Source organism: Phasianus colchicus, chromosome 23 (genome assembly GCF_987193195.1).
Source record: "Phasianus colchicus chromosome 23, bPhaCol1.hap1.1, whole genome shotgun sequence".
In the NCBI taxonomy this organism is placed as follows: Eukaryota; Metazoa; Chordata; class Aves; order Galliformes; family Phasianidae; genus Phasianus; species Phasianus colchicus.
Window position 1 is genome coordinate 6663492 of NC_143458.1, and position 17578 is coordinate 6681069.

Here is a 17578-nt window from a genome sequence, read left to right on the forward strand (position 1 = left end):
CTCAGCTTCCCTATCTCCGGTCTGCAGATAGGCTTTGGTTCTGCCCAGGCACAGGGAAAGAGTCGTGTATGCATATGAAAGCTGTTTTTATGGCTTATAATTATCTCGTACCCATCCTTAGAATAATTATAGCTCCTCCATTATTAATAATTGGAATTCCAGTCCTTGTCATAGATCACAAAATGGAGAGGAAGCTCAACCCAGGCTTTGCATAATGTACCTTGGTCTCAATTGAGTAATTGGTAAAATGGTGAAAATCGTTAGTTTTCCTCCATTCCTTGGTGCTGGAATTAGTGAGATATTAGTGCAATTAGCCACTGCTTCCATTTGAGGCTGCAATCATTTGGTTTGTAATTTAGAATAAATGTAAAAGCCCACTTGTGCTGCTGAACAGAGCATTTGTCCTGTTTAAAAGTATCTAATGGGGTGGCTGTCATCTAAGCAAGATACATTTGACCCATTTCAATTTGTTTCCCTTTTAATCTGCTATCTGTTTTCCTGGATCTTTTTTTAATAAAAACATAAAGAAGGAACGGGTGAGTGAGACCAAAGAGGGAGAGAATAGAAGCATCATAGATCTGGAGTTTATCATAAGCCAAAGTAACTTGAAATCAAGCCTGTTAAACGGCAGAAAGCAATAAAAAGCAAACACTATTTGGAGATCATTTAAAGGGCCGAGTGACTTGTCAATGAAAGGTTGCTCTGTTCGACTGCTCCTTAATAGCTTCTCAGAGGGAATCTGCAGCTCTTGCAAGAAGGAAGGCTGCAGCAGCTCTGAGCTTGGGCAGGAGGTGGGGGAATCCAGCACCGAGAAGCTGTAAATGAGGCAAGGATTTAAACCCAAAATGGGGTTTGGGCTTTAAAATGTGTCCTAAATATCAAAGCCTTGGATCTACTGAGGCTGGAAGCTTTGCTGTCGCTTGGGCACAGATCAATAGCACTGTGCCCTCCTCCATCAGAGAGTTCTGTGCTTTCCCTCCCACAGGCTGAGCATCCTTCCAGGGATTGTCTGATTCAAAGCTCGTTGCTGTCAGGCTCCATATTGCTGCCTGGAGAGCAACCAGCTGGGGCTCTGGGCTGGAGTCCCTGCTGTGTGGGGACAAATGGCTTGTTCAGAGGAGCTGGCTGTGTTCTGCTCCAAATGTCTCTGCTTGAACACCACTTGTGCTGCCTGCAGTAGTTCAAAGCAGGTTCAGTGAATGCTTCCTGCCAGGAAAACGTCCTATTAGAGTGGCACTGAGATGCGGTGACGTATTTGTGCCACCCAGCAGCAACCCAGCAAGGCTGCTCCTGCCTCAGAATTGCTTGGATTTATGAGGTGAGATCCTGAGAGTGACTTAGCAGCAAAGACTGAGTGTGAATCCTCTTCAGTCCCAAGGAAAAATCGGAGCCAACCCTCTTATCCCAGGAGAAGCAACTTGAAGGTGCCACCATCTTCTCATTCTTCACCCAAGGAGGTTTGGACAGGGTGCAGGACCTTGGCATCAGCTTGGAACTGGGGCATCCTGCTGTGTTTTGCTAAGAGCTCCCTGGAAAGTAACCCACTGGGATCAACTGCAGCTGCTTTCCAAAGGATACTACAAGATCCTGTGCAAGTTTTGCACTGCTGACTCTGCTGTCATCACCAATAAAGTGCTGTGTGCTCCAGGGCTTGGCAGCTCTGTGATAGCAAAGCTTGCCTTACCCCAAGCCCTGTCACTCACGTCTGCCCACAAAAACACAGTCGCAATTGATTAGGGCAGGCATCTTCCCATATGAGCCACATTGGGCCTTTTGTTCTTCATCTGACAGAGGCTCTTGAGACAGAAGAGGAGAGTAGATGGAGCAGGCACTGGAGTGGTTGTTAGAGATGCAGTGTGATCAACAGAGCTCTCATTGACACCTCTTCTGTGTCTGTTAGCTCAGCAGGGTGGGGATGAAAGTTAAATCCCAGGAAAAACAGCAAACACATCACTGCTTTGTCTGTGTCAGATGCAAGGGATCTGTGTGCTCAGGTTCGGGTGGTGGGAAGCTTCTGCCTTCGGGTTCCTCTCTGCCTGTGGGGAGGCAGGCTGGGTTTTGTCCTTGCTGCTGAGATGGTCTGCTGTGCTTGTAGTGCAGCTGAGCAGCTCCACTGGTTATAAAGTTGGTACCAAGCTGGTGAGATGATACGACTGTAGAAGGGTTTGAGTTGGAAAGGGCCTCAAAGATCACCTGGTTCCAGACCTGCTGCTGCAGGCAGGGCTGCCAGTCACTAAATTGGGCACAAGATCAGGTTGCCCAGAGTCTCATCCAACACAGGCTGTGGTTCTATGGTAACGGTGGTGGTGTAGCAGTTAATGATCTAAGGATGTAATTTTATCTGTTGATTTTTTTTTATTTTTTTTTTAGTAGTGCTTCCCTATGGTGTTAAATTAAGACAGTACTTCCTCACTTCCCAAGTGCTTGTGCTCTTCAGGAGCTGCTGCTGCTCCTATGGAGCCTGCAGGGCACGAGCACCATGTGCATCCCTTTAGTCCTCTAGGGATGCTGCAGGGGTGTGATGTCAATAAGCATAGACTGATATCTCGGGGTGGGTGCAGAGTGTCTTGGTTCTTTGAATCCCACTGTCCTTGTGCACCTCTTTATGTTCTTTGCAATGCTTGAAATGGGATGAGCATCTAAGGAACACATAGCAAGATGCTGGGAAGAATCCTGTAAGATTCATATGGAAAAGGGCAGAGATAAGTCTACGTGCTTCATCCTCCCTGTGAAGTCTCTTTGTTGATGGCTTTGCTGGGTCTGGGGTGGTTTATTTTTCAAGCATCAGGGGGCAGTGGGGAACTAAAGGCGATACGAGCTGCTGTCTGAAGGCAGTGACTGCAGCTTCTCATCTCCGCGCTGCCTCTGGGCTACCTGCAGAGTTTGCCTTTGAGCTCATGGATTTGTTGATGGTTCTCCCCTCCCTGCAGAGCTGCTGCTGCAGCCCAGGGCTATTATTCAGCTTTCCTTCCTCCGTGTCTGCGGGGACCCTACTGCAGAGGTGGCTGACAGCTGGATTTCATCAGCAAAATGGGTCACAGCGTTGACATGGTGCCCATCAGAGCTGAACCTGGACATGCAGCCTGGCTGTGCTGTTAAGCCAAGTGCTGATGATGCTGTAAATCCTCCTGTAAGCTCTCATGGCGTGGTGCATTGGGGATAGGAGGTGTCAGTGTATCCTGGGGACCGGAGGAGACTTCTTTACCTCTCCTGGGAGTCCTTGATATTACGTGTGCCAGGTGCCCATCCCTGCCCTGGACCTGTGGCACACACATGCAGGCTCATTTGGGACTGAGATTCACAGGCTGGAGCAACAAATCATCACCATGTCACCACAGCTCAGAATAATTTCAGTTAAATTTCAGTTGCAGCCTTTTAAGTCCCACTCAGAGAGATGTGCTCTGTATTGATTGACAGCCAGGCGAGAAAACCAGAAGTAAATCTCTGTGCACCCAGGAACAGGAGCTTGTTGGGAGCTCCGTGCCCAAGCTGGGCTGTGGGATGGGAGCTGAGTTGGGTGCCGAGGAGGTGGAACACTCTGGTGTTGCAGCACAGGTCTTTGCTTTGGTGTGCTGTGAAGAAACTCAAAGTCAAGGTGCAGAAGCTGCATTGCCCATTGGTTTCCCTGGGTTAGGTCACGTAGCATCACCTCTGCTCTGCATTGCAAACCTTTCTGGAGCAGTGCAAGAGTGCTGTATTTCACAGTTCTAACAACAAACTGGGTTTCAGCCCAATACGGAATGACCCTGTTCCATTCTGCAGTTTGGCATTGACTGAAAGGTGCTGCAGTGAAATACCCTGCTTTGTTTGGGTTGGATTTCTTCTAAATCCTTCTGCAAATCCTTTCTCATCGGATATTAGGAAATACTACTTCTCTGAAAGGGTGGTCAGGCACTGGAATGGGCTGCCCAGGGAGGTGGTGGAGTCACCGACCCTGGAGGTGTTCAAAGAACGTTTGGATGTTGTGTTGAGGGATATGGTTTAATGAGAACTATTGGTGACAGGTGGATGGTTGGACTGGATGATCTTATAGGTCTTTTCCAACCTTAGTGATTCTGTGATTCTGTGATTCTGTGATTCTGTAAGGAAATAGCAAAATATTGTTGGAAGGCATCAAGCTGAATGTGGCAAGTCCTGTTCTGCCTCCCCCTGAGCGACATGATGTGTTTGGCCAAAGCCTGCCATCTGTATTCAGTAAATAAAGTCCCTCAGCAGCCTTGGGCTGAGGCTGATGGACACAGAAGGACGAGATGTGGTCAGAAAACCTACAGAGAAGGTGGGTTGTGGGGGGGTCTGGAGGAACCCCCTGGAGGCAGTAGCACCAGGGCTGTTAGTGGGATCCTGTGCAGAGAGAGGGGCTCCAACAGACCTGAGCAGTGTCAGTGCTGGGGCTGTGTGCGTATCCTTCTGTGCCCAGTATTTGCTCCCACTGGTATTTACCCAATCTATAAATGTATTAATGGCTCTCATCTGAAAATACATCCAGAGATAGAACTTGCGATGGGCTTTTTTTTCCCTTTAACAAAGATGAAGGTTTTATATAGACAGGGGAAAGGGAAGGGAAGTGAAATGTTCAGTGACTAATGATCCTCATCAATATTCATGAGAGATGGTATGCATTTGGAGATTTAAAATAAAGGAAGGAAGAAAGGGAGAAAGGAATTGACTTCTCAAGAAGCTAAATGAAATATTTAGGTTGACCTGGAGATAAATTTGCCAGCTCTTTGTCGCCGGCAGCTCGGACCTGCGTTCGATTGAGCTCTCCAGGAAGAGCTGGAGCTGCCCGTGGAAGTTCCTGGAGCTGACAGTGGGAAAGTGTCTTCTCCAAAGAGTGGTGCTGCACTGCACAGCTGCACAGAGAGGGGGGGACAGAGGGTCACCATCCCTGGGGGTGTCCCAGAGCCATGGGGATGTGGCACTGAGGGATGTAGACACGGTGGGCTGGGGAACTCAGAGGACTTTTTCGACCTTAATGACTGATTCTTTTCTATGAGGCTGTGGTGGTCCAGAAGGCTCCATCCAGTGGTGAATGCCACGTTGTGGAGGAGGACGCCTGGTTTATTTCTGTGGCATATCCATCCCTTGCTGCTCCTGAGTGCTTTCCTCCCACTTTGTGCCACCATTTCCCTCCCTGTCCTTTCTAAAGCAGATCACCCTGACTGTACCTAACATGATGCTGCAATTTTAAACCTCCCCCAGTACTTGAAAATAGGCAGATGTCCCTTCCCCATTTTGGTGTTCAGCCAGCTGTGGTGGGGAGAAAATCATCTGCAGGGAAAATGCCTGAAATAGGGCTTTGCCAGGAGGATCCAGCTCCAGATTTACATCAGCATCAGTGGGGGATAGGATCACCAGGATAATAATCACCTGATTTAATTGCTGAAAGAGTATATCAGAAAGGCTTTCCCCTGCCTTCTGCATTTCTCCTCTCCTGTATTTTTTCCACTTTCTGCACATTGCCCTTCTCTCTGCTCCAGGGCTGCTCCCTCTCCCTTCCCTGCCATCCCTTCCTCAAGTGACAGCTGTCCCACCCCCCAAGGTCACTCGCCCTTGAGACCGCCGTTGATCTGTGCCCTGATAGAAGGGCTGAGTATTGACTTTGGCTTCAGCTTCATTACAAAGCAGCCTCATTTGTCAACTTGTTTGTTCCGAGAGCTGCTTGGGAGATGCAGTGCTACCCCAGCACCACTCCCTCTGTGAGGGTTGGCAGGCAAGGTCATTGCAGGTGGCCCCGCACCATCAGCTCCTCCTCATTAATTGATGTCACAGCACTTCTAGCAAGGTCAGATCCCAAAGGAGTCTGGGTGCTATGAGGAGTTGCAGGTGCACAATGTGATCCCAGCTGGGAACACGACACAGGGTGCTCCCGTGCAGCTCAGAGATGGGGCTGAGCCATCATGGTGGCATCCTTATCAGCAGGGCGGGTGGGGAGGGCTAATTTCACTGTCATCAGCTGCCATCAGGTAACTCATCTGCAGCATTCTGGTTTTAATCCAAGTGGTCAAATGAGGTTAATCAAATAAGTTGCCTGGGCTCTTTTTCGTTCCATTATTGGTGGTAAATAATGCACTGACAGGTGTTGCTGTGTGACCTCTCTGTGTCGGGACCTGGGATGCTGGCAGGGTTCAGATATCGGCAGGGGACAAACAGCTTGCTGTCCCTTCAAAGGCCTCTTTTGCTGGGAACAGTCTTTCTCTAAAGACACATGGGATGGGTGAAGCTCCTGCTGTGTCATTTGGGAGTTTTGATGATCTTAGAGGTCTTTTCCAACCTTACTGATTTGATGATTCTATGGTCCCAGGGCTGTTTTGGCACATTGTCAGAGGCACAGAGGGTCTGGGCAGTGCAGGAGGAGTCCTGCTGAAGGATTCCTCCCAAGTAAGAAAATCATGATATGCTTGCAGCTCTGAGCTCTGCATGCAATGGAACCATCAGCCCTCTGTGCTCCCTGGTGGGAAGTTTTTCCTAACCCCAGTGTTTTGAAGCTGGGCTGTGCTGCAGGGGTTAATGCTGACACAGTGCTGGGTTTGACAGCAGCCAGGGAGGTGAGGGAAAGATGTTCCCTGTGTTGCCACAGGCGCTTTGCTTGGACATGCAGCCAGGCAGTGAGCAGGGAAGGGTACAGGCAGTGGGAAGGAAGGGCGTGGGGAGCAAGAGGAGGTGAATTTATATCATCTGGAGGAAGCTCAAGGGGAGACACGACCAGAGTCTATAAATACGTGCAGCCACAGAAACAAAGGGAGGGAATTATTCATGGCCTCAGAAGGCAGGAGGACAAGGAGCAGCGCCTGGAGCAGAAACAAGGGGAGTTTATCCTGGGTCTGGAGCAAGAGAAGGGCCTTTGGGGTCAGTGGTGTGATGGAGAAGGTGCCATATCTGCTTTCCCCATGCAGCCTCTGGAGCTGCTTTCTCCCCCTGCCCAGCATTGCTTTGCAGCAGCCCCTCCTGTTCCCTCCCTGTGTGCAGGCAGGGTTATTCACATCGAAGGAGAGGCAGTGGGGTGCATGGGGTGACCACGTGGCCCCAGGACAGGGGCACTCAGTCCCGGTGTGTGCCAGCACTGCCAGCCCGCGGCTCAGCACAAGTCATCTCTGATGAGTAACGCAGCCAATGAATGTCTGCCTGCGTGCATCTTCCTCCCCTATAGAATAATTTAATGTTATCTCCGGGCCTCCTGCTCCTGAGATGAAGAGATTTGCTTCAAACCTGCAGCCCACAGCCACCACCATCGGTTTCAAACGTCATTAAGTTTCATTATAACAAATAAACACTGCAATGACATTTATAAGTTACCAGAGAGCATGGAAACGCAAATATGAAGCAGATAAACTGCATTTGATCCGAATAATTACTGCAGGCAATATCGAGCTGGGGCTGAGCTGGCAGCCGGGGGCCGAGTAATTTATAGGTGTCTGTATGGTGTGGGACCGTGTGCTGCATCTCACAGTGATGGAGCTGGAGCAGGGCTACCCCCACGTGCCATTTCCCTTTGTTTTGACTCCCAGCTGAACACTGCCTGCTCCTCAGCTCCAGGCAGGGAATCCTTTACTGGTAAACCAGGTGGGAAAAAATCTCCCTTGGGAAAAAAAAAAAACCCTGATTTTGGTGGTTTGGGTGATTCTGGCTGTTAGCTGCGTGAGTTCTGGCCAAGAGTCAAATCGATGTGCAGAGGGAACACGTCATGTCCTAAGTGAGCATGTCAGGATGGAAAGCTAGTGTCCTGCAGGTGCAGTGCTCAGCCCAGGAGGGGGTTCAGCAGCAGCTGGGCTTATTGACAAGCATCTCTCATTACCTGCTAATTAACTCAGCAGGGCAGAATGTGCTTGTCATCCCTTGGACTGGGGTTTTACCCAAGCACGCCATTGGCTCTGCAGTGGGGCCCATTGAAAAGGAGCCAAGAAAAAAAAAATAGAACTGTGAAACCTTGTGTTTAAAAACATTTGAGGCCCCTCCTGATGGGGATCAGGCAGAGAAGTCAGAGCTGTGAATGCACATCCCCATGCTGCTCCTAAGGGTGTGTGTGATGGAGAGTTTTCAGGGATGTGAACATCGACAGAGTTCACACTTCTCTTAAGTGGTTCTGGGTTGGGTTGGGTTAATACCAGGCAAGAAGCAGAACCTGGCTGTTGTGAGCACTGGTGCTTGTGGCTGTCCTCCAGAACACCTGGTTTCCCTCAGAAATTGCACTCATTCCTCCTATCTGAGGAATAAATACATTTTGGGGCTTTTTTGGGGGTCTAAGGATGTTGTGGCAGCAATGGTTCTTTGGGCAGGGAACAACTTTTCTTAGGCCTTTGTGTATGGATAGAAGTGTGTGAGGCTACAGTGCCTTCCTTGAGTTGTGGGGATGGATGTGCAAGAAACATTCCCTGCCCAACTGGTGCTCTGCTCCTTCTGTTCCTCTTGGCATCTCCTCCTCCTCTTCCCCCCAGCACCTATTGTTGTGTATTCCACGCACTTACCTTTAGAATTGAAACAAATTATTCTAAAGAACAGCCTGCATATGAATGTTGCATTTCTATAAAAAAAAGGCAGTACACATATTTACAATTATTTCCGCTCGGAAAAATCCAAACAAACAATAATTATGGCAGAAAGTCGCTAATTCTCCCTCTGCTTCATCGTCAGACTTGCTAATTGGTGCAGCACAACCTGCAGCCATCTCACCCTGCTCCTCAGGGGTCCCCATGCCCACATCATGTCGGGGCCCCCCAAGCAACACAGCTGGGGTTTCATGCAGCATTGCCTGTCAATGTCTCATTGCAAGAGTTTAGTTTTGGAGTAGCAGGTGGGAGATGGGAGGAGAATCCTGCAGTGGTTTTGGTATTAATAGCTGCATTTTCTGTTCTGAAGTGAAATCTTCGTTTTGATTTCTCTCTACAACTCAAAGCCTGCGATAACAGATTGGGAAAGACGAGGACGGAAGCGAAGCGTCGCGCAACCCAGGGCGAGCTCTTTGGTCTGATTTTCCGCCCCATAGACTGCACAACTTGCTGCTTCTGCTCTTCCTGGGAGCTGAGCCAGCCTTTGAAATCTCCAAATCGTTTGTGAAATGGATTATTCATCCTCCTGCTCTTCCTGCAGCCGAGCGTCCTGTGTGCCCTCTAACTAGGGGAGGCGCTGAGATTTATGGGGCTGTGCTTCGGTGTGGGGCTGAGTGTGAGACAGGGCTGAGAGGCAGGTCCTGATGGATTTTTTGAATAAATCCCACAGGATTGTGTCAGGGAGATTTGGGAAGAGCAGTCATTTGGGGTGTTAGCTGTTTTAGAAGTCCCATTTTCTGCCCTGCACGTTAAAGCTGTGCTTATGGGTATCCTATACTGCAGCTGAGCCCCTGGCCCCTTTGCTTGCATGGCACCGCTGCTGGTTTACAGTGCAGGGAGCCTTCCTTTGTCCTTGCCCCAGCAGCATACCTCTATCTCCAGCCCAGCAACAGCTCTGCATGCCCCAGAGCTTTTGTTGTTCCACCTCTGTCAGTCTGTCCAACAGAAGGTGACGCTCCTCTGTGGGGCAGTGGGTACACACTGCAGTGATGGAGCAGAGGAGCCTGAAAGTTCAGTGCCACCCTGTCCCTAAGGTCAGGGTGAGAAGTGCTCTGTGCAAGCTGTGTTCTCTCCCTCCTCAATGCAGCCCATTAGTTTGTTTTCTATCAGTGCAGCACCGTGAACAGGCGTTTATTCTCACAAGAGGTAATTCTCAGCGCTGGTGCTGGGGGGACATTGCCAATAAATATCCCTTGGTAAGTGTACACTTACACCTTTCCCAATTGGTAGCTAATAAGAGAGCAGACGATGACATTTCAGCCCTTTCTGCATGGCTGACCAAACTGCTGGCGGTGACTTTGAAAGCAGTGCTGGGATTTCATGTGGGTATCAAAGCGAGCGCAGCACTCGGCAGTTCAGATCCCTCGCCTGTGTGACTAATAGACAAAAAGATTTCTAAAAGGTCCAATGTCTTACTCGCAACGTTTGCGTCTCCTGTCTGGAGCTGCTTAGTGGACACGGTGGGATGCAGATGTTTTCTGTAAGCAGGGTTTGGGGAATAGTGGAGAGAGCTCGGGTTTGCTTGGAGATGGGGCCAAGAGGCAAAGGGCTGCGCCAGGAGCAAAGTGTGGTCCTCACTCTGCACGCCAGAGGTAGCATAGATGGGGGCACGGCTGGAGGGGGCTCAGGGTGGCTGTGCCACTTGGTGGCTGTGCCACTTGGTGACCCATCCTGGGCCGTGGGGTGTCAGTGGGGCTGACTGCTTCCTTCGGGCTGAATAATTCAGCATGCCGAAGCCACGTGAGCTGTGTTTACGCAGTCAAACTAAAAAAGGCCAAACTGACATTTTTGTTCAAACAGATTTATTTTTTTTTCCCTCCAGGGAAACAAAACAAAATAATGGAAAGCTTTGCACGAGTGAGGAGCTCAGGCTGTGGCTGGTTTCCTTTCATAAAGTAGGAGGGCAAGGCAGGGCATGGTGCTGGCTGTCCCCACACTATGTCTCCTTCTGGGGGCTGCTCCTTGTCCCAGGACGCATCCATAGCTTCATTGGTGGGATTCAGCTCTCCTGCCTGGGGGCCTCAGTCCCAAAGAGGCACAAGAAAAGCATGGTCCCGTACTGAGAAAGTCCTTGCTGTGCCCCATAGCATCCTTGGGATGCTTCCCCGGGTGGCACCTCTCACTGGGGGCAATTGGAGGACAGGCATGTTGGTGACGGAGGACCACAATGAGGGAACATGGCACAGCCATGTGAGTGACAGCTCCTGAGAGCGCTGTAAATAATGGAACACTTTTGTCTGTCTGCTTTTCCCAGCCATTGAAAAATCAATGTGGGCACGTGCTGTACAGCGCGATGCTGTCCTGCAGGGAGCGAGGTGGCCTTGGCTCCCGATTAGGACCCATGGGAGGACCCATGGCGTGGGCAGACCCAGCATTTGTCATGGGGTCAATAGAAGGGTGGGGATATGAAGGGGAGATTATTGACTGCTGGGAAATGGGGATGGAGCCCTCCCTTAGGCATGTCCTGCTGCATCCACCCCTGAGATATGCTGAGCCAGCATCATCGTGTTGTGATGTCCCTGGCCCAAAGAGGCAAGAGGAGTTGGACTCGTTGAACCTCTATGGGTCCCTTCCAGCTCAGGATATTCAGTGATTCAAAGAGGGACTTCCTAGGATGGTTTCTGGGCTTCAGATCTCCTGCAGCAGAGGCAGGACAGCCCCTTGCTCACCTTCAGCTACGCAGTGCTAGCTCTGCATCAAGGGATGAGGAAAGCATCCCACCACCCCCTGTCTGCATCCTTTCATTACCAAACAGTTCCGTTTCTACCAGTCCTCCTTCAGCACTTCTATCCCCTCCTCGACAAAAAGAGCTAATTCTTTTCAAAACACAATGAAAATTCAAAGCTCTGCTTACATAAAAGAAGCCGCGGTGTCTCCATTTCTAATGAGTCATTGTTCCCTCTGCAAGTCCCTTGCTTCTTATTACAATACTCACTTCTCTTGGGTAATGAAAATTTAACTATCCGCTGTTCCCGCTTGTCTCTTCTCTTCTTGCAGCACGCCGTCTGCTTTGTGCACAGGGGGCTGCAAGTGGAAATCATTCAGGCAAGGACTCGTGCAAACATTGCAGCCCTCAGAGGGCTGGGGGAGCGGGGAGCTGCTGCAGGCATTGGGGATGGGCTGTGTGCTGTGCAAGTGCTTCTTCTGGGCTGCCAGCGGGTTTGGGTTCCTGGCACTGCATGGGGATGCTGGGGCTCCTCTGAAGTGCTGCAGTGGTAGCGATGTGATTCCCCTTGGAAGTCCCACACATCGCAGGGTATCGGTCTTTGTTTGAGAGAACAAGGCAACGTTACAGAGCAGCACTGAAAAACAGGAGCCACAGGTGCAAAATCCATTAAGGAAATATAAAGAGTTCTAAAGTGGTTCTCTTCCCCCCCCCCTTTTTTTTTTCTTACACTTTTATGACATGCTTGTGACTTCATAAGGCTCCTGCTTGTGATTTTTGAAAGCAGGGTTAGCGTTACTGCCGGCTCGCTGTTCGTAGCAGGTGCTTTATTCTCCCGTTTTGTTCCCAGCATTTAGGATTTCAATAGCTCAGAAGTGCCTCCTGCTTTGGCCTTCAAGCAGCTCCCCCAGGAGGGCGGGAGGTGGCCGGGTTGGCACAGCAGCTCCCGCGGTCTCTTGGGCTGCAGACACTTCCTCAGGCCACGCAGCACCGCCAGCTGCCAGCAGGAGATCTGGGCACAAAGGATCCCCGGCACCTTCTCTGCTGCCAAAGCCCCCAGACCCAACACTGGGAACCAGGAGGCATGGTTAGCATCTTGGCTGCATACCCCTTGGTGGGGTTCGTTGAGGGTTTTTTCTCTAGAGGTTGGTTTTAACTCCAGGCTCTGCAAGAATTTAGGGTTGGCTTGTATTTAAAACCAGATTCCTATGGCTAATGCTGTTCAGTGCCCAGATGGGGCATGGGAAGGCTGTGGGAAATAGGACTTCTTGTGGACCTGCAGCATCTCACGTGACGGATGAAATCATAGAGCCAGAGGATGGTTTGGGACGGAAGGGCCATCCAATCCCAACCCCTTCCAGTGTCCATTCTGTTTTGGCTTTGGCACCTCAGAGCTGTGCTCTGAAGCCCAAGTGCCACTTTGTAATTATGCTGTAAAAGTTCACGGGGATGAAAAAGCCAAAGTGGAGCGTTTCAGCCCATTTCCTTGCAGCTGAAACCACTCACCCTGCGTTTGTAAATCATCCTTTCCCGATTTCCCCGTTTCCAGCTATTTTCTGTCAAGTATCTTATCTCCCTTAAAACTTTCTGCAAATTACTTGTTCCTTTGACATTAAGACATAAGACGGCTAAAAGCTGCATCGCGAGCAGCCCTCTGATCTCCCAAACCCAGTTAAACCCAGTAATCACGCGTTAAGCTGATTTGAAAGCGAGTTGAGCTCTGCCTTTGGTACTTCTTCTTTTTTGCTTTTTTTGGCTTTTTTACAAAGCAGTGTGGATCAGGGCTGGGACGGGTGCTGCTCTCTGTGTCCATCCCCTCTCCCACCTCTGCTGCCACCATCACTCAGCCCTGAGACAGATCCATGTGCAGTAAAGGTTCCCACCGACCATTTTTCACACTGAGCAAACGGAGGGAAGGGCAGGACAGCAGACATATGCTGTGTTCTCACTCTAATTTCCCATGGCCGTCAGTTGCTTTCTAAAACAAATCAAGAAAGGGAAAAGGGAAAAAAACAAAAGACATCACAAAAATGGCTTCATTTCCAACAGCAATTACCAAACGAAGCCTCTGCTTAATGAGCATTTTCAGGGGGCACAGCCACTACTTTGCACTGCTCCTTTCTCATTATGGCTCTTGCAGCTCCCAGCTGACAAGCTGATAGTTCTGGCTGATAAAATGAACTTTGTTTGGTCATTGCTGCATTCCGGTGCTGTCCCTGCTTGCCTGGCTTCCTTTGGGAATGGTTGGGATTATGGAGTGAGCCATGAAACATAGGAAGTGGGTGGGAAAAGGGAATACAAAAGGCACAGTGCTCATTGTGTTCTGCCTCCTCTCCTGATCTTTCTCCCATCCTTGCTTTTCCCATTATTTCAGTGTTGTGCACCCAAACTGCAGAGCTGTTAATACTTCCTATGAAATCTCTGCATCCCAGTTCAGATGAGCGCACATTTCTGGTGGTGTTGGGGCTCAGTGTGATTGTAGTGTGTCCCAGCAGGACAGCGTCAGGGCGAGAAGGGTGGCTTTGTGGTGAGGGAGGGGAGATCTAGTGAGATGTGATGCAGAGGGCAGTGGTGCCCCGTCCCTGCAGGTGCCTGAGCTGGGGGTTGGGGCTGTGAGGAGCCAGAACTCTGTGATTTGATGACTCTGTGAGCCAGCATCTCCCATGGCTGCTATGGTTGGGTGTGTGTAGCACAGCGTCATGCTGAGGTCCAGCACCGTGACCTCTTGGAGCACCCATGATGAAAATCAGGCTGCCCTGCAAGCGTGGGAGTGGTGGAGCTTCTGAAACACCTTGGAATAAGGTGCTGCAGTGCATCTGAATTCACAAAAATTTCCTCAGAGCTTTTTAATCTGCTGTATAGAACTGGTAGAAATCCCCAAAGGATGGCTCTGCTCCTTCCCACGTATCCTCAGCTGGCTGAGAGCAAGTCAAGCTGCAATGAATTAAGTGAAATATAAGTATTCACACTGGGAGCTTAGGCTGGTTTAGCTGCACGAGTTGGAAAGCGACTGAGCTTTGCAGCTTTGCCCTGTAGGCAAGGCCCAGCAACTCATTTGGAAACAAGTTTAGTTGCGAGAACTTGTGTCACACTTAACCTTGGTTTAGGATTAATCATCAGTCAATGATTAAATTGAGTTAATGCAAATCAGGATTGAATTGATCTAGGGTGGTTCGTGTGGGAGCTGTCCTGGTTTTAACGCATTGATTTTGAAGCACCTTTTCCAGCAGCCCAGTGTGATGTGGGGTATTGAGCTGTCATTGAGCTCTGGGTGTGAGTTTCTTGTTCTGTGCCTGTTCCAGAGCAATAATTAACACCCAGCAGGGCTCCTGAATGCTGAAGCCCCGAGGTGGCACAGCGAGGGGCAGTCCAATTGCTCTGATCTCTTTTCGAATCTCTCCCTTCCCACGACTGAGCACGACTCAGCCAACACAAAGCACCATCCTCCAATGTGCCCAAACACCAAAGGATCAGCCTAAAATTGGTAAGAGTGGGGTATTTAAGACTTCAGCATCAGACAGCAGTGCTGCATCCCTGCACAGCTCTCCGGGTTAGCCCAGGTTTGGTTCAGGGATGCTTTGCAGGCATTTCTTCTTGCTTTTGTGCTATTTTCTTCACAGGATGCCAGAGGTAGGCGTCAGCATTCACACCTCGCCCGACTGCAAAGCAGAACACTCATTCTGGGGGGAAAAAAAAAAGAGATTTAACACCCAGAATGGTTTTCAGTCATGACAAAGTGAAGGAACGATGATGAATTTCAAGGAGTGAAAATAAAACATAATGCCAGCACTTAGCGCGCTCTGATGGGAAATGGGTTACAGTGAACCAGCAAGGTTCTTGTGGAAAATGAGATGCTCTGCCCTCTCAGGAGGTGTGAGACATCTCCATGGTGCAGAGCTGTCCCAAAGGCTTGGAGCCATCACTGCATCCTTAGGGGATCATAGGACCATAATCACAGAGCAGTTGGGGTGGAATTCAGCCCCATGCAGTCTGGGGCTGCTGCACCCCGTGGCACCGCCAGGGTCTGACAGCCTCGTCCTCTCTCGTCCCCTCTCCAGGTCAAGCGTCCTCCTTCACTCAGCAGCCCCAGGACCAGGTGGTGATCGCTGGGCAGCCCGTGACACTGCTGTGTGCCATCCCTGAGTACAATGGCATTGTGCTGTGGATCAAGGACGGTCTCGCCCTCGGCGTCGGACGGGATCTCTCCAGTAAGTGGTGGCACTGCGGTGCCCAGGCAGGAGATGCTGCCTGGGAGCAGAGCTCAAGCCCTTGCATTGTCATTAATCGCAGGTTGGGGTAATAGATGCTAGGGAACGCCTCTGGAAAAATAAGAAGGAAATGAGTGCTTGCCGCAGGTGAAAGCCATTTCTCTCTAACAGCCTCAAAACAAATATTTGTTTTGAGAATAATGAGTGTTCTCATCGGAACTGCAGAACCCTCTGGCTGCACCCACACAAGTGTTCAGACTTGGAATGAGCAAAGCCTTGGCTGCGGCTTGAGGCCGGGCAGTTGGTTTCCCACAGGTGGGGGAAGGAGATGCCCTGTTCCCAAAACCAGGCTGAAATGCTTCATATGCACTGACAGTGCCTGTTTTGGCTTTGTCAAAAATAGAAGAAGCGTTTGGATAAATGTATTTATTGAGAGCCAGCAGAGCCCTCAAATCACAGTTTGGTAATAAAGTTCCTCAGATTTCTCATTATTTAATCCCACTGGATGGGACTGCAAATGGTTTTCTTGCCACTGGAGAAGACTGGAGCAACCATGGAGTAGAGATCCAAGTTATCCTATATATTTTGCTGAAAAATACAATTATTTTTTTAAATATTTCCCCAAAATGAAGGGGAAGGGCTCACTTGAGAGACAGCAGCCTGCACCCTGGTGTGCAGAGCCAGCAGCAGCCAGAAACCAACGGAGAAGTTATGATTGTCGGTCTCCAGGGGCCCTGCTCTCCTCTCAGGAGAACGCTGCTTTTCCTTCTCTTTGTGTTTGTTGTTGTTTTTTAAAAATATGTATAATTATCCATTTGCCTGAGTGAGCAGTCCCTTCTTTTTCAAAGCTCAGTGCTGCAGCTCTTACCCACAGCAGAGCTGATCCTTCCCTACAAGACCTTGCAGCACGGATGGGTGACAGCAGCTCTGCTGAAGTATGTGGCTCATGTGAACAACTTCCACAATTAGCAGAGCTGGGGCTGCTTTAGCAAGAGGAACTGCCAGCTCGTGTGCTGCCGGCTCAGCCAGTCATCTAATTAGCTAAATACAAACAAACCCATCATTTGTATTTCTTGCGGTTCAGGAGAGCAAATCCTGCTGCTGATAGCTTGCGAAACAACAAAAACACAGGAGCGTGCCAGGCTGCCTGCACGGCACTGAGCATCAATCAGCAGCACGAGGAGGGACGGACACAGTGATGGCCGCTTTCCTTCCGTGGTGCTTTGGGTGTCACACTGAGCCACGCAGAGGGCAGGCTGCTCCTTGGAGGCCATGCCCAAGCTTTGCACAGACCAAACTGGGCAATGCCATAGAATCCCAGCGTGGGTGGATTGGAAGGGACCTCACAGCCCCCCAGCCCCATTCCTGCCATGGGATGGGTGCCCCTCTCTTTCAGGGCTCTTTCAGGGATGGGACACCCACTTCTCAAGCACCTCTGGATGGCATCCCTTCCTTCTGTTGTGTCAGCTGCAGCGCTCGGTTTGGTGTCCTACACAAACTGCTGAGGGCACACGATCTCACTGTGTAGATAATTAACAAAGGTGCTGAAGAGCAGCATTCATGGAAATATCAGAGGATTTCAGCCCAACCACAAACACAGCATAAGGAATAAGAAATCCCATGGTAGGTCTGGGAGGACAGAGAAGTGGTCCTAAATCAGGGGATGCATTCACATCCCAGTACTCTGCAGTGTCTGCTCTTGGCACATTGAGTTTTAGGTTTCTCGTGGCTTTGCAAGGATGGCCCAAGGTCAGGTTTGACCCATTTGGCAACCAAGATTCTGTCTTGCTCCAGCTGCATTTTGCCCCTTGGAAAACAAAGACGAGCTCTGAGCTATGCTAATCCCATTCTTTCCCTAGGGATTTCAACTAATTGGGCAAAACCTGGGCTTGGGATGTTGCAGGAAGCTCATCTGTCTCATGCTTTGCATCCTACAGGCTACCCACGCTACCTGGTTGTAGGAGACCATCTGTCTGGAGAGCATCACTTGAAAATCCTGAGGGCTGACCTCCAGGATGACGCCGTCTATGAGTGTCAAGCCATCCAAGCAGCAATCCGATCCCGACCGGCCCGGCTGACCGTCCTCGGTAGGTCTGCTGTTCCCATCACTCACAGCTTCTTTATGGGTTTTTTGTCCTCAGTTGCAAAATGTTTTGTTGCTG

The 17578-nt window shown here is 50.0% G+C and overlaps 1 protein-coding gene across 4 annotated transcripts in view; it reads left to right on the forward strand.

Annotated features, from left to right (window-relative positions):
• The window catches only part of KIRREL3 (kirre like nephrin family adhesion molecule 3), a 237949-nt gene that overhangs the window by 173575 nt on the left and 46796 nt on the right, over nucleotides 1–17578 (forward strand). For all 4 annotated transcript variants that reach the window (XM_090123503.1, XM_090123504.1, XM_090123506.1 and 1 more), the window contains 2 exons: nucleotides 15267–15416; nucleotides 17354–17503. In XM_090123503.1, coding sequence (XP_089979629.1) covers nucleotides 15267–15416; nucleotides 17354–17503 — 300 coding nt within the window. The remainder of the gene's footprint in view (nucleotides 1–15266; nucleotides 15417–17353; nucleotides 17504–17578) is intronic.